The sequence below is a fragment of the Diadema antillarum genome, unplaced genomic scaffold (genome assembly GCF_040938485.1).
Source record: "Diadema antillarum isolate AM-2024a unplaced genomic scaffold, OU_Dant_1.0 scf00000147, whole genome shotgun sequence".
Taxonomy (NCBI): domain Eukaryota; kingdom Metazoa; phylum Echinodermata; class Echinoidea; order Diadematoida; family Diadematidae; genus Diadema; species Diadema antillarum.
Genome location: NW_027271036.1, coordinates 796,626 through 814,596, shown reverse-complemented (window position 1 = coordinate 814,596; position 17,971 = coordinate 796,626). Strand labels below are relative to the sequence as shown.

The 17,971-nt window shown below is 39.4% G+C and overlaps 1 protein-coding gene across 1 annotated transcript in view; it reads right to left on the bottom strand.

The window, feature by feature from the left end:
- The window catches only part of LOC139721697 (OTU domain-containing protein 7B-like), a 31,701-nt gene extending 20,903 nt beyond the window's left edge, over positions 1 to 10,798 (bottom strand). The window contains exon 1 of the mRNA XM_071633028.1: positions 10,564 to 10,798. Within this exon, the coding sequence (XP_071489129.1) occupies positions 10,564 to 10,642 (79 nt within the window). The 5' untranslated portion in view covers positions 10,643 to 10,798. The remainder of the gene's footprint in view (positions 1 to 10,563) is intronic.
- Between the last annotated feature and the right edge of the window lie 7,173 nt (positions 10,799 to 17,971).

The following is a 17,971-nucleotide window of genomic DNA, read 5'->3' as shown; positions in this document are numbered from 1 at the left end:
TTTCCTCCTTGTATCATCCATTCATCAATCATTTAAAAATTATTTCCCATTACGATTGCTGCAGTAACTGTTACTTTATTGACTATTCATAAGTTTTAATCACATTTCCATAGTGATTCCCTACTGCATGTAATATTCATGCCTGAATATAGGTATACACACATATTGCTCAAATCTTTATCAATAAAGCCTGTCTTTCCTTCTTTGCTCTCTCACAATTTACAGATTGTGACAATTTTCTGAAAACTATTACCAATAAAGATTAGTTTTTTCCATGTGAAGTGAGTCACACAGATGAAGAGAAATTTTGAAATATTTGCCTGATTGTCATAATTGCACGCTCATACCTCAACTGATATTTTGCTTCTTTAAATATTTGGTGTCTCTCATTGAAAAGAAGCCTCTCATGTACACTACACGTGTAGGTTGTTTTCATCTGAAGTTATCAGTAAAGCTCTACTTGCTTTAATAGACAAACTCTAATATTGACTCTGACTAGTTTTTATCGCAAGTTGATAAAGACGTGTCCACAAAACTTTGATAGCTTACACACTGTAATCTTTGTTTTCAGACGACAACCAACATCTGTCCAGATATCCACAAAATACCTCACAGGAACACTGGGAATACAGCACTGAGCTCCTGAGTATACTGGCACGTACCAGAATTGCTTTTCAAGGAGCAATATCTCTGTGAACATTACCTTGTTCATTCAACAAGCTCTAAAATTGCCTCCTGCATCTTTATGAGAAATACAAGTACTTGTACAACATATAATATTGTAAATTGAATTTCAATTGAGCAGGGGCATGACACAGTATTTCTTCCTTTTTTTTTCTTTCTTCCATTTACCCAACCATTGCTGGATGTACACGTACATGAAGACATAATAAATATGAAGTGCCGTACAATGAATTAATGGTTTCCTCTTCCTCTACCCCCCCCCCCACACACACACACACCCTCTCCCTCCCTCTTCCTGTCTGCCAGCCATTGTGTATATTGATATCTCCTTCCATCACTTGTCGGTCTGTTTCTCTGTCTTTAGTGCTATTCTCATAGCAAAAATTTCGGTATATTTGGGTTACAATCAGGGCCGTGTCTTTTTGATTCAGTGCTTTCACTGCAAAAATTTCGAAACTTTTTGGGTCGTGATTATTTGCAAAGAACTGACCTGTGCATGTCATGAATGGTGTGTGCTTTAATATACAAATGATGCACAGGATAGAGTGCGTTAGTGTAGGCGTAGTGCACTCGAGGGTATTTACAATTGTGAAACATGCACGAGGCGAAGCCGAGTGCATGTTGCACTACATTGTAAATACCCGAGAGTGAGCTACGCCTACACTAACGCCACGAAATAATCCTGTGCATCATTTGTTTTATAAAATGGGTCGAAAATTCGAAAACTAACATCATTTTTCAGCGTTTTTCACGTACCTTTGTGGGTCAAGACGTCCGAAGATGTTCGTCCCAAACTTTTACGCACGTCGCACTCGCGGAAGTCCCGCACATACAGTATAAGTATAATGGGGGGTTGGGTTTCCGGACACCCGCATGAAAACTTACTTATTTTACATAGAATATGCACCCTTTACCTTAAAGACTTGATATAGACTCCTCATATAGGCCTACTAGACAACATACTCTGAAAACGGCGTGAGAATTAACCTGCTAAATCGTTGGATTTGCTCTTCAAAGTGACTCCATGTACGCGTCCGGTCCCATAACGCTTGGTCTACTGTACTGTACAAAGTGTACGTATAGTACAGTATACGTACGTACGCCACATATGTTATGCACAAGGGAAGACAGGCCGGCCGGCCGGCAGCCCGAACTACAAGTTGTTTACAGGATTGACAGCGCGTACGCGTATGCATGCAATTCATCAAAGGAGCCGCCGCGCGCACAGACGATCGGCAATCTACCATAGGATTACAGGCAGTGCAGTTGTACTGAAGTAAAGGAAGGAGGTGTGTCTCATTTCAGCGCTTCCTATTGGCTACATTCTTGAACCCATTTTATAATACTACATGTACACTACATCTCAAGGCCAATTCGTATAATGCGGCGCACCACAGCTGGAAAAATAGCAAGGAGCAACATGCATGGTGCATTATGGGATAAAAAATTTTGACTTTTTTTTTTTTTTTTTTGGTGGTCACTGTTCTCACTGTACAACTTCACAACCCTTTGCATAAAATCGCATAAATAATTGAAATTTCGATCACAACCCAAATCTTTTTGAAATGAGTTATTTTTGTCCTCACTGTAACAATTTCAAATTTGAGCAGGATCGTGACCAGAAATAAGACATTATTTTCAATGCAATGAGAACAGTACTTGTGCCTCTCCCTCCCTTGCCATCTACAAATGTGTATCTCTCCCTCTCTCTCTCTCTCTCTGTTCTAACGCTTCAAATGCTATTTACAATGTAGGTACATCTTCACTTTATACAAATGTATTGTACTTCAATCACTGCAATAAAATGCTAGTTCTGTATGATACAGAGGCGACACTTCTGACTATACACCTAGAAACTGTAATGCAATTGTACATGCATCTGCTTCACATTATTGAACACAAATTTCCGCTCTTGGGCAATCAAAGCTGGTCACTTCCTACTTGTATATACAACGTATACATTGTAGGACCAGCAAGAATGGCCAACTTTATAAAGTGAGCTATGGGCTGTAAAGCCCTCTTCAGGTTACTATCAACCTTGGTTAGGGCAATATACTGTTCAATGAACTTCTCCTTCCAATTGCCATACCTGCATTGTTTACAATGTACTTCATGCTATTCTTATACACTTACCCAACACGTCCTGAACGTACATGTCGGAAACACAGATAATTTGTACACTGTATGTCTGAAGTCCAGTGATATGTTTGTAAAGTCACTAGCTGCTCAGTATTAAAGTTCATATTGTGCATACATGTCAATCAAGACTTGGGGATGTTGCCAAAACGATTAATCACATTCCAATGTTTGGACCGTAAACCCATGCATTATTCCTTGAGTCTTGACATAAATGTACAAATGTACCTTTATCAAAAGCACTTTCGAGAAAAGCTCTTTAACTGTTGTATTTGTCAGTCAGGCCCTCCGAGATCCAACAAATTTCAGCTTAGAACTACAGAAGGTGAGGTCAGGCTAGCAGATTCTATGCAATATAGAATTCAGATTGAATGGCTGACTGAGTTTCAATGTTGACAAAAAACATTCCATGAATTCCTTTTTTTGTTCTTTCATCATGCAGCCTTCAGATTTTATCAGCAAGATGTGTTGCTGTCATACAATTTCAAGAGCGCCTCTTTATTCTAACAAAACAATGACTTCAAAGTCTAGAAAACCTTTGGAGTGAAAACATCTGAAGTGAATTGTGATTCATGTACATTGTTGTACACGTTGTACATGTACGTACATTGAACAGGTAGGCTACTGATCATTATGAGCAAACAACTAGTATGATAACGGCTGACATACTGGTATGCACAAGTTGCATACATACATACTGTACCTGATCTGCATGCAAGTTCATATACATTGTACCATAAAACCATTTGTACTATGGCATGGCTACTGTGTTGCATGCAGTTATGTCAACTTCAGACTACAAATTGAAATTCTTGAAAAAATGCCAAACATCTATAGATATCTTTATGTTGACAATTGTCTATTACTGGTGTACATGTACATTGTAGGGTAAACAACACATGCTGCATTAAATGTAGTGTATTGCCAATCCTGAAGATGAACAAATAATATACGGACAAATCGGAGTAACACTGCAAAAGCAGGAATAGTAGTTTAACTTTCAGACTAAAAAAAAAGATGATTCTTGATACCCCCCCCCCCCCCCCACACACACACATACAAATTTTACACACTGGCAGACATAAACACACTGCACCTAATCTATTAAACCAGGTATTCATGCTACAATACATAGGGGCCTACACTGTACAGTACCTGCCAATCTCTTGAAGTTCAACAAACAGGAACAAATTGGAGTAAAATACATACAAAAGGAAAAATTTCCATCAAACAGCCTACCCTTCATTCAAAAGCAGCAAATATTTACAAAAATATGAACACCAATGTTCCTTTAATACATGTACATTGTACATAAGCAGTTGGATTGTACTGAACAGTGAGACAACAGAGAGACTCTACGACACTGAATGCAGTCATATTGATGGGGGTCTAAGGCCAAAAAAAAAAATTGTTGCATTGGCGTAACCCGCCCGACCCTAAAAATTCCGCCGACCCCATGTTTTTTTATTATTTTTTTTTGCTATCGATATCAAATATCTTGTTGATTGCGATCGCGATCGCACAAACCCGGAAGTGGAAACGGCTCTGGGGATATCGGATGTACGAGGGAGAGATCTAGCGCCTCGCATAAGCCTTCCTTGATCAGTATGTCATCTGTTTCCAACACGGACACGTACTCTAACAAGATTTATTCAGTGTATACGTAGCATTCAGACTGCGATGTATTGTGCACAGTTTTGCCATAGGTTTCTTGTGTGGAGAACTTACACGAATCTGTATATGTGGGACTGTAATAGAGATCGCCGTGTGCGATGAAAAGATCGTACATATGGGTCAATTTGCATCTATCTTATCTAAGTCAAAATAGTAAAATATGAAGTGAAAACATTCAGGATAGGGATTTCAACATCTTTAAATTCTGTGAAGGGGTATAATTCAAGTAATATCGGCCTCATAAATGATTTGAAGAATAGATGAACACAGCACATTCGGTGCAGCAGTTGTAACTGTTTACTGAGCTGAGCACGAGTTTTACACGTAAAATGCAGGTAGCAAAAACAAAACAAAAAACCAAAAAAAAAAAAAAAAAAATCCGCCCGACCGACCCTATTTGAAAATCTCATGTTACGCCAATGCAACAATTTTTTTTTTTTGGCCTAATGCACCATCACTCTTGTGGAGGGACAAATCTGTACCCATTGTGAAGTAAATTTTACAGGTGTGCAACTGACCCATTTTGCACATCTCTACACTTGTACTTGCACTGTATGTACAGTATTAGCAGGGAGGTGGGACCTCCCTGATTGTAGCATGGCAAGACATTGTGCCTTCTGCCACAGTCAGATGCACTGAACCATCACGATGCTTTTCAAAGTTCAACTGCCCACTGTTTTTCTCATAATTCACATCCAGAGGTTGACTATATACATGTAGAATACTAACCCTCTTGGGGTTTATGGAGGCAGTAATGCAGTCACACCAAATTGCTTGTTTGTTTGTTTTTTCTTTTGATTAGAGTGCCAGCAACTCCACATTTCACTTTACAAGACAAGTTCACCTTAACACATTTGTGGACTGAGTGAATGCATAAAGTAGAACACATTGATCAATGAAAGTTTATGTAAAATCGGATAATCCATAAACAGTTATGAATTTTTAAAGTTTCAGTGCCGCCATTGCTGGATGAGAAGACTGCTACAGAAACTTTTACTTCAAATTCATAACTTTTGAATGGATTGTCCAATTTTCCTCAAACTTTCACTAATTAATTTATGTGTTCTACTATAAACATTCCTGCATTCACTCAATCCGAGCACATAACACTTTACTGTACTGTGTATATTATTCATTAAGGTGAACTTGTCCTTTGAATATCGGTGTTAAACTTTAAAAAAGAATGGTAACCACACAAACAAGCAAGCATTTTATAAAAACCACATTGGAAACAAGAAAACATGGCGATGTTACTGCCTACAGCACTCTAAATCACTTTCATAAATCTTCAATGAATTCCTTTTTGAGACACATACTAAAAGATTGAATGGTAAAGTTATCTTTTGCTTCATATCCTTCTTTGATTTTGATGTTGAAGTAGTGACTGTGTTTACTAATACAAGAGGTTACAGTTAGTGAGTTATGACTGAAGAGACTTCATCATAATATGTTACGAAAAAAGGAATGGCAGAGCTATTAATGTGACTGGATTTGATATGATTTTGAAGAAATTTGTGACCCCTGTGAGTGTGGAAACATTGAAAACTTAGTGTATAAGCAAGCAAGTGGAAGCTTCCCTTGAGTATCGTCAGAGGGAAACATGTCATGTGGATGCACTGTACAACTGTAGGTAAATTCTATTCGGACATGCTTGGACAGAAGAACATACAGTACACACATGAAAGTTCTAGCATACATTAGGTTGTACATGTACATTGTATATCACCAGTGACAGTGCCTTGTGACAAAAAGAACAGTTTTGCACTATCTTTTGCAGTCACATACACGTACATTGTATGACATGCATCTTATGAATCACAATATGTGACCCTGCACCTCAAAACAAACAAAAAGTCGCCAGACATGATTTTTTTAGTTAAGACCATATTCTGAAAGAGCAGACTTTAAGCTTTAAAATGATGTATAACTCAAATCAAATGGACTCTCCTAACCTATCTAAATATTGGAAAGAAATCACAAACTCAGAAAAAGTGTGAACTGAGAAAAGAGGCTCTAAAGTACAATGTCTATTCAAGCGCTTAATCTTTACCAAACCGTGCTGGCTGTGCGATGAATGGGACAAAAAAACAGGAAGTAAACCACCAGAGTAACAACAATGAAGGGATTATCAAATTAAACTGAAATCAGGCATGCGTCATTAACACATTCTGTCCATAATTAATGCCAACTTTCAAAGCAGTAGCCCTATCCATTCACAAGTTATGAGAGTTGAAAGTGAAGAGTGTGAACAAGGTTTTTCAGAAATGAAAAAGGGATTCTAAAGACACACATAATCACACTATTCTACCAAAAATGTTCGAGATAAACTAATAAAAAACACACTTTCCTGCCCGTTTTATGATACCAAATTTTAGCATAATGTAAAAGACGACCCGCTCTTTCAGAAAATATGAAAAAGTCAAGTTCGGCTAGGTTGACCCATTTCACTTATTTTCAGTCCTCACGCAAAATCAGTGTGTGCGACTTTATGTTCGTTTTGAGGTGCACTGTCACATATGATAAGAAACCTACAGTTGTAACAAATGCTGTTGAACTACAATTTGTACCTATCACACAATCTTACTGTGAATGGTCCTTTTTCACTACATTCGTCAGGGTTCGAAATTAGCGATGGTCCGCTGGCCATTGGCCACCAGAAATCACATCGGACTAGCTAAAAATCATAAAATTCTTAAGTTACTTGTCCGTCTGGCTAGCCAAAATATTGCTTCAGTGTCAAAATTGATCCTAAGTAGTCCGCCTGGCTAGTTAAAAAAGAAGATAAGTGCGGCCCCTGTTCGTGTCAAACAAAATGTTGATAAATATGAATTCATTCCAGATTCCAGGTACAGTTGGCCTATTGTGTACTGTACAGTTACTGTACCCTATACATGTTCATTGATTATATTTCATGAGATTTTTAAAGCAAAACTGAACTAAAAACAGACAATTGAATCCCTGCATCTCTTATACTGGAGAGAGCTGGAATCATCAATGTTCAGCAATCTCAATCCCTTTCCTTAACAAATGACACTCTGGAAAAGGTTACCATAATTTTTGTGCCACTACCACTACAGTAGTTGCTCCAGCACCACTGTACCATTTCCAAATCATGTCCTGAATGCTGTGCTTACTGATAATGAATGCATGACGTCATATTTATTTCACTCATTAAGGCATCCTACAACCCTAAACCTACAATATAACCGTCAGCTTACTGTGTGAAGCACTGTAAATACATCCTGTTGCCTGAATGAATACAGTCTATCATGGAAGCATTCACTGACTTCCATTGAAAACTATAATGTGATTTACAATAGTCAGCATACTCTGGTATGGGTAGGCAGGGATATAAGTTGTGAAGGATTAATCCTTTTACTCCATGTACGAGTAAAAGGATTAATGAGCTCTACAAGATACATGCAATTGAACAAAGGAATGAAGGACATCTTCTGGTATTAAAAGACTTAGGAGGTTGGGAAAGGAGATCATATAATCTATCAAAATATCTACAAGTCAGGAACTTATTTCTTTATTTTTCAAGTACAATGTCTCCTTTGGCCTACCAATTCAGAAAAGATTATTAAGAAATGGTCACAAATCCTGAGAGATGTTTAAAGGGGATGGCTAGTAACCGATCAGTGGGAATCAGTGGGAATGCTGGAGGATGATTGTTCCAATCCTTGTGGGATTCATTTAAGAGTACATTATATATCTATTGTTGTGTGAAAATTATTTGCTTCAGAATGGTCTCATATTCAAGTAATGTGCAGTTTAATGTTTCCAGGTTAGCGTGCCTGGTCAGTGACGGGGCATTAATCTGCACATTACATTAAATGAATCCCAAAAGGATTGGAACAATCATCCCTCAGGATTCCCACTGATTCCCACTGATCGGTTACTACACTTGTAGCCATCCCCTTTAAATGAGCAAGCCAGAAGAAAATCAGTTAAATTCTCTTCCCTTTTTGTGAAAGGCACTTAATCATTCATTCTGCAAAAGCAGGAATTTTCATCGAAATGATTTTGTTTTCACACTGAGCGAATTTCACAAATCCTCAGAGATGTCTAAATGAGCAAGCTAGATCAAATTTAGAGTAACATTATCTTCTCTTTAGTGAAAGGCAATATCATTCATTCTGTAAAAGCAGGAATAACATCTAATTGGCTTTGTTTTCACACTGGGCCAATTTCAGTTTAATAACCTCCCCCACATGTATTCATAATGTTGAGGGATAGGGGTGATTCTGTAAAGCAGTTCAATACTTCCACAACATTTTTCACACCATGTTGATAATTTGTGGATGATCATGGAGTGAAAATTGGAAAAATTTCCACACCCCAAAATATCCCATGTTTGCAGTAGGTGTTGTGTACAGGCAAAGTGACTGCCTCATGACCAGTTGATAGTAATAATGGCTCAAGACTTCCACAAGTTTCTAAGACCTGTCCACCTGTTTCAGCATCAGGATGTCGCTGCTCACTGAGGCATTAGACTGACCTATTACTGACAACAGTCTATGAGGACGGATTTTAGAGGCACTGGAAACGAAAGATGCAAGACAGTATTAAAGAGAGGGCTTCCATCTCTTGTTTGTCTCCAGTAAAGTTCATTGTTCTCATGGAGTTCCTCACCTAGGCCTACACTGAAGGGCAAGTCTGTTGTAGCACACAGAACGCTGTGTGCTCAAATCTCAGTATAAAGGTGCTAACCCCACCATGGGTAAGCTCTTAATCAGAAAGGTATGCCCTGAATGCATAAAGGTAAAGTATACAGTAGCTTCAACACTACAGCTGTATACAATGTACCTCTGATATATCATATATTGTATATCACTATTTTCATCTTGTTTGCTCAAGATGACTGTGTAGACACCTTGAGTGCTTGAAGTAAGTTTCACCCGTTCCATGCCGAATTCTGAAATCCCCAAAGATTTAATACACAGGCTGCCAGGTTCCCGTAGGGAGTGGGTTTAGGGAATAAAGGAAACACGGTCATTCTTTGTAGCCGATTCATGACAAAGAACAACACACATCTTAATCAATTTGCCATCCAATGCCTCAGCCAAACTAGGAAGAAGAGTCATAAACAAGGATTCCTACTCTCTCACAGACAAGTCTCTCATGAGCAAACACAAACAAATAGTACAATGAACCCCTTGAAATCATTTTGCTGCTTGAGAATTTCTGCTACGGCCAAAGGATGGTACTGTATATATTATGGGCTCCCTGCCAGACTCGATAATAATCGCACAAAAACATTATTTGTTGCCAAGTGATTAATGTTCTGGACCATCACACAAACAAGGGAGCAGCATGCCATCATAAAGCTGACGGGATGTTTTCGATCTCAAAATACAAATTAATAGCAAAGTGTTTGCGAGTACCAACGGTATGACTTTTTCTCCTCATGGCTTTTCTTTATTTCGCATCCCCGAGAAATTCTGCAAAACAGATGGCCAATTCCTTTAAAAACCCTTGTGCTACTGTGGGTTTCATTTCATGATATGACATTTCTCAGCATACAAATCTGTGATAATCTTTACTACATTCAATGGCGATGATGACATACTCGAGAATGTTCCACAAATCGGGAATGACTACTACTAAGTTCAATATTCCCTGGTATTTCCATGAAATAAAGCCACCTAATATAATTACACTGTATAACCATCTATACAATCATTATCTAGAGAAGGTATAAACTTTAAAACCAAGTTATATGAACTAGAAGTTGATGTAAACTCTACACTAAAATAGTCGTGATCACTTGTGCAAACTTGTAGCAAGAGTCTAGCAAATGTTCATGCATCTGCAAGTGTTCATGCAACAAACGAGACAAAATACAATGTATTATTCTACAGCCATTTACTACATGTACAGTAGTCTAAAATTAATACCATGGCCTACGTGTTTTATTGAATATGCTCTGGTATTGCACATGCAAATCAAGCACACAAAAAATACACCTTTTTAATGCACTGCTAAAATGCCTTACAGAGACAATGAAAGACGATCTCTTACATGTAGGTCTAAAGGTATAGGTATTGTGTAATTAGAGTTTGTTACCTTCAAGGAGATCCCGTGCGAGACCAGGCTCCAACTTCGTCTCCTTGACGAACTGGGACAGGATCTCATTCGGGTCCATGGTTCGCCTTCCTCCACCTTCTCCTCTCCACCAGCCTCAACGTCTTCCCAGAGGACGGGTAAGACACGGTCGCCGAGTGATGGTGGTAGTATCCACTCTACTAACTTCCTCTGGTGCCGAGAGTCATAACGCTGTTACCCCTCTATTTGATACTTTCATTCACAGACAACTGCTTGTGTACAGCCTCACAGAATTGATCATGTCAAGCAGTCAGAAGTCGTTGTAACACTCTTGTTACTTGAAGTCCGCGTGCGGTACTACGATTTGTGCGTCCAGTATGAAAGAGAGTCCGTCACTGTACACGTGTGCTTCCTTTGTTTTCATAAGGTCCCCCCGGCAGTCTCGCATCCAGCCACTTGACTCATGGGCCGATGTCCATCCCTCTCCTCTGGTGCAGTACGCCAAGCGCTGTGCATCTGTTCCGGCAAGTTGGGTCGCTTCGCAACAGGAAGGAACTCGTGGCGGCGTTCACTAGGCCTGTGAGAAGAGAGAAGCAGAACAGAAACGCACCACAGAGGAAGTTTAGAGTTAGCGTACTGCTCTCTGATAACCGAAGGAGTTAAAATCACTGAGTCATTCCTGCATCTATGGAACAATGAGGTAGAACTGTAACACAAACTTGGGGCAATGTGAAAGAATGCTTTGTTTGTTGGATCAGTAGGGCTAAAAGAAACAACAAACAAAACAAAACAAAATTTCAAAATAAAAACATGCCATGGCAAATTAGTGGATAGATGACAAGAAGGAATTCTTGGTAATAGTTTAAGGAGACAGAATTATGTGCCACTATTCTTGACATAAGGATGGACACCTGTGTGCCATTACTGTGTCTTGATTACAAAGCATAACACAGTTAGCTACCTCATAACTTTGAAGAACTGTGAGGAGACCTTAATTTGCACAATGGACACAGTGATATGACTGTTTTGTTTTGTTTTGGGTTTGTTTGTTTTTTTGTTTGTTTTTTTATAAATTTGGTAGTACCTACATTGTACATGTCCCAGACCATTTGATTGAATTCTAAATGCAACATGCACAATATGATTTGGTGGGTACATTGTAGGCCCTAATTTGCAGAACAAGGGTGTAGTGAAGGTTCTTGAACTAAATTACTTTAAGTGTAATTGCAACTTGAATTGCTGACTCTCAAATTGTCGACAACATTCCATCCAAATCATATTGCACTGCATTGTATTGACCACAGGAATTGTGTGATAATGATCTCTGATTTCATGACTGATCCAGGCCTGATGTGTGTACATAACTTTGAGAGGTCAATTTGAACTGATCTGCACAATAAAGACACACCACTGCTTTGTAATGAGGTAATGTACACTGTAGTCTTGCTGAGAATATGTACAATAATGTGCATTATTATCTATATAGGACTTTTTAGCCGCGCAGTAAAAAATGCGTATTGGGTCCGCTCAAATTTTACCGTTCAATATCGGAGCATATTGAACGAATTGCATAGGCCTACGTATTAATTCTCCATAGGCTACCGTTGTTCCCGGTCGTTCGGGAATTCACCGTATTCCGCGTCCCGTCTATTGCGTACGCGCCGCGCGCGATACCCATTGTTCTTCTATGCATCACAAGCTAACGTTAGAGCGTTACACTAGCTGTAGCGAGTATCCCATTGGTTTGTATGTAAAACTTGCAGACGATGGATCGCGAAGGCGTCGCTCGACGTAGGCCTACGTATAACGTACACGAGTACAGTACTGTACGTACGTACATACGTGTTGTGTTGATATTGCGCGAGATTTGAAACACTTTGCGAAGGGTTTGCGAACAAAATGGCAGCCTCCGAGTCCAGGTCCAGATTTGCTTCGTTAACCGAGGACGATTTCAGTTTTATTTTGCGAGACAAAGACGCCGAAAACACAAGAAAGGCTACGAACAAAGCGGTCACGTTGTTCCGATCGTATCTGCGGGAAAAAGGTCAAAAGGAGGACTTTGAAAAGCTTGACAAAACCACGCTGGCATCGCTGTTGGGAAGGTTTTACTTGGAAGCAAGGAAAGCTGATGGGGACTTCTACAAGACGACTTCACTTTCTGGCATCCGTGCTGGTCTCAATCGCTACTTGAAAGACGCGTATCATCATGGAATCATAGATATCATCAAAGACAACAAATTTGCCAATTCAAATGTATCCTATCGAGCAGCGACTGTGCAGCTAAAGAAACTAGGCAAGGGGGATGTTGTGCACCACTCCTCGATTGATGACAATGACATTGCAACCTTGTACCAATCAGGAACCTTTGACCAGTCCACTCCAGCTGGTTTGCAGAGAAAGGTATGGTTTGAACTTATGATCTACATCTGTAGGAGAGGCCGTGAAAACCTAAGGGACTTGAAACAGGATCATTTCCATGTTTACGTTGACTCAGATGGCCGTGAATACGTAGCTCAGGCTAGAGATGAGCTGACAAAAAAAGCTCGAGAGGATTGTAGATCTACACGAATTGATGGGGGTAGAATGTACGAAACACGGGATGACATGTGCCCTGTTGTGTCATTCAAAAAGTACATTTCCAAGCTCAACCCTGATTGTGAAGCATTCTTTCAAACCCCTAAGTCGATCACACCATCCACAGGACCGTGGTACAAGAAGTGTCCATTGGGTGTCAACACACTAGGTACTATGATGGTGCAGATTTCTAAAGCTGCAAACTTGTCAAGAGCGTACACAAATCACTGCCTTAGGGCTACATGTATTACGATATTGGACAAGACTGGCTTTCAATCGAGGGAGATCTGTCAGGTTTCCGGTCATAGAAACGAAGGAAGCCTTGCTTCATATGTAGGCCGAGTTGGTGACGACAAGAAATATGACATCTCCAATGCATTGTCAAGAGCCCTAGGTAAGGAACCAGACCCAAAACGCTCTAAACCTGAAAAGCCATCAACCTCAAGAAGATCAACGATGCCAGCAACTGTGAGTAAAGCTCCAACACTTCCACTGACACTGGAAATTGGAGAAACTGAGGCTCCATGTGTTGCATCTGGGGCTCAAATTGATGAAGAGGTGAACTTTGATTTATCGTACTCTCTGACCAGCTCCCAAGACGTCGAGGAAACACATCACACTGAGTCTCAAGTTTTGTGTGAGGAGATAAATAAGGACTGTGCTGATTCAACAGCAGTAGTAAACAACACAAGAGCTTGCAGTTCCGTTGCTAACGTAAGCAGATCTACTCTCACTCATACAACAAGTTCGAAAACTCAGAGTAGATCTATGCGATTTCAACAGAGCCCTTTTGTGCTCAACAATTGCAATGTGACAATTAACTACTACTCAAAGTGACTTTCTGGAACACTTATGACCTGTAAATACGTTGGTGTTACTACGTTGAACATGTTCTTCAAGTTTGGAATTTCGCGCATTCACCTTTACATTTGGATTGGACCTGGCTGGAGTTGCAGCCATCTTTTTTTACAGTATACAATGAAGTCAATGTGTACATGTAGACGCCTGTGTGTCTCAAGACTTTCACCCTTGGATACCGGTAAGTCAATTTCTGCTGTACGTAGATAATGTTTATAGATAATAATAATTATATTGGATGGCTTAAATTCATGGGAAACCAGGGAATATTGCACTCGTTAGGACCAATATTGCACTCATCTTCGATTCGTGCAATATTGGTCCTAACTCGTGCAATATTCCCTGGTATCCCATTCATAGCCATCCAATATAATATAATTCTTGGTGACATGCATTACAATACAATTGTACTTAAATAATTCACTGGTAAATCACAGTGAAAAATTTAGGTCAAGTTCTGATCAATGTCATCTTACATGCAGAGAAGCCTTGTAAAACTGCAAGGCATTGTGCTATTCGATTATTTGATGTACATTCACACATCTGTGCTCCATGCATGGCCAGCAAAACATGAATCTTTGCAATTTTGTTGAGTTTTTGTTTTCTGGTTCCTGAAGGACAACAAAAGTTTATTTTTCCTAGAGTGAAGAACATATCACACACACCCCTTCACACCCACATACATGTACGCTGCTCGCTAACAGCTCCGGATCTTGTGTACACATGAAAGTTAGCCTTGAATTTTTTACTTCTTTAAGTGATTTTCTTTCTTCGTTGAAATGGCAGACATCTTTTTTTGCTGTCCCCACATGATGAGATCCAAACGTTGAAATGGCAAGCAAACATGACAGTCTGCTGGAGCAGCTGCATATCCTTATGCAACTCAAAGGCCTGTGTATCCTTATAATGTAACTCAAAAAGATTGTGTGTCCTTTCAAAAGGTACAGTGTATGTGTCCTTTATCAGGTTTCTAACTCAAAGCCACACCCTGTAAAAGTGTTATTTTTTTCGCACAAGTAATTTTTCGCCCTCTGCCGAGTAAGGTGAATTTCACCTGTTCTTAATTCCATGGAATCAAGACATTACATTCGGTGGTACATACATGTATAACAAGCAAAAATATTTGTGCGCTTTTATTTTCACGCTAGTTTCTGGTCACGCCAAATGCACGACAATTTTCACACAACCAAAATTTCCACTTTTACAGTATGCAGGAAAACTGCTCTGAGGAAAAGATCCCCTACAATGTAAAATGACACCTGAACATCAAAATGTTGGCTACTATACAAACTGCAATTTGTGTGGTACACTATTGCAGGAGGTGTGAAACCTCCTTGAGTACACCAACTATCAACTCCCACTTTTCTCATCCTGCTTCCTGCCTTTCCTACGTGTTTTCCTCCCAGGAAAATAAGGAGTTGCTCAAAAATGATTCTTTTGAAGACTCATTTTCCTGAAACCTATGGGAAATACAGTGAGTAGACTGCAGTCAAGCAATCATAAATTTGTAATGAGCACAAACTTGATCAAACTTGACTTGATCAGCACTGCAATGACACAACCAGCTTTGGAAAGAAGGTCACCCACATGTATGTTAACTTTATATTTCATGAAATCAAAAACATGCAAAACTCATCTTACCTGGCTGAGCTCAAAAAATTACTCACGCGAAAACATTCACTTTTACACTAACTGAGAATTCAGACTGAACATGATAACGTACAAAAAAAACAAAAACCACCGATCGTCATGTCATACAGCCTTGACACAAAATATGTTTGCTCAGGTGTCTATAGTATACAAATAATGAATGTTTATGAGTGCAATGGACAGAATATTTCATGAGGTGAAAGATGAAATGATACATTCAACGAGGCGCAGCCGAGTTGAAAAGATCAAACATTTCATCTTTCACCGAATGAGATATTCTGTCCATCGCACGAATGAAAAACATTTATTATTTCGGTTTTATATAACGCCTAAAATAGATCTCGTTATTTGATGTTTTATTAATTTAGAAACAAAGAGAGAATCTAAGATCGCGAGAGTGCTCGCTGAGCGCTTTACGCTAGCGCGCTGTCGCAAACACATACTGCAAACACAAGCTTCTAGCGTGCTGTATAAACGCAAGCGTTTTACACGCGTGTGTGCCGGGCTCTCAGCGAGCGTGCAATGGACCAAATCGTATGGATCCAAAATTGCACGGTAAATGGAGCCACAACTGCACGGATGATGATGTCATAGTGAAATGGGCCGAATGATCAATGTCAAACAATCAATCAAATGACAAGGATCTCTCCAGGCGTTATATAAACAAAAATATAAAATCAGTTTTGCTCTTATCAAAGCGAGGTTGATGGTGTACGTATAGTGCTACACCATACACAGACCTGTGGATCTTCATAACAGGCGAACAAACATCATGGGGTCCCTCTTAAAATTATTAAATGCATACACTGTATACCTTGAGCAATAGCTTAATGCTTTAGTGCATTTTATACTCGAGCCACTAAAAATAGTATTCTGAGGAAAAATTGAGGCTGCAGAGTACAGCTCTTGATGATATTTTTGCCGAAACTGGGCCCCCGAGGGACTGCTATTGACTTTTCAATGGGGATAACAATGGGTGAGATTCCTCGTCTTTTGTGTCTGCCTGAATAACTTCCATGGAGTAGGTAGTGTGAAGGAATGCTTGGGCAACTGACAGAGGAAATGCTGTGATAGACAATCACATGACAAATGTGTACAACTGACAAAAATCATACAAATGAAAGAAAAAAAAATCTAAATAAAGGATTTGCATAGTCTGGCTTCCAGGCAATGAGCTACATCATGTACCGTAATCTCCTCTAACCTGTACAAATACATTATACAGTACAAACAGTGACATCAGTGTGAAAGAGACCTAAAATTCCTCTCATATGCCCCACAACTCTGCATACATTGTAGCTGAATGTGTAAAGTACCGCTGTTAAATGATTTCTGATGCAAAATATAAAATAGCCAGCAGGAAAAAAGAAAAAAGGGAAGAGGCTGGAAGGAAGGCAATAGGTATGCACTGTTGCACTCTGTTCTATCAGGCTTGACAGCACGTACTGAAGCTGAGTAGAATATCCAATGTCAGACAACATGAAATACAGTGGAATACCACAGAATTTGTTGGCTATTATCGTCACTGTACATGTACAGCATCAGCATACACTAATACCGGGGGGGGGGGGGGGGGGGGGGGGGGGGGGGGGGGGGGGGGGTAAGTAACTGTTGAACCAAAACTTGAGACAAATTGTCAACTCTCATGATCAGTACCACAAAGAAAAAAGACCGATCTCCCTACTGTACAAACTTCTAAAGGTTTGAGTTTGATCGAGATTTACATAAATGCCCACATAATCTGACTGGCTAAGAAAAAGCAAGTGACCCAGAAAAGATGTACCCAAGGCTGCTTTCATTCAGTAAAATAACTGAATTACTGTATACGCTGTTATTTTTGTGTAGAGATATTTTCGCAAATGATGAGGTCATAGACATTTTCGCGAGATGTTGTTTTCACGAATGGACGCTGACGCTTACGTTAATGCTCTATTAAAAAAGAACATGGAGACATTTTCGCGTGTTGTTAAATTCGCGATCCAACTGTGATTTGCGAAATTCGCGAAAATAACAGCGTATACAGTATCAAATGTATCAAGGGAAGAAAGACTAGAGTGCCCCATCACACAATTTAGCAATATAGACCCTGTTTATTAAAGGAAGTGCCCACTTGAAAGAGGGATTACGGTTTACGAATATTGGTCTGACAGCCACTTTTGGTATTGGGATACCATACAGCTCTCCGAAGTCGGATGTCACTATATTAGCAAGCAAAAACAAAAGCAAGAAATCAAATAAAACATAACAACAAGACCCACCAAAATTTTTTCAAATAGCTACGGAACACAGACATCCATTAAAGTGATGATTATTTCAGTTAGAAAACATACAATGTAAAATGTAAGTG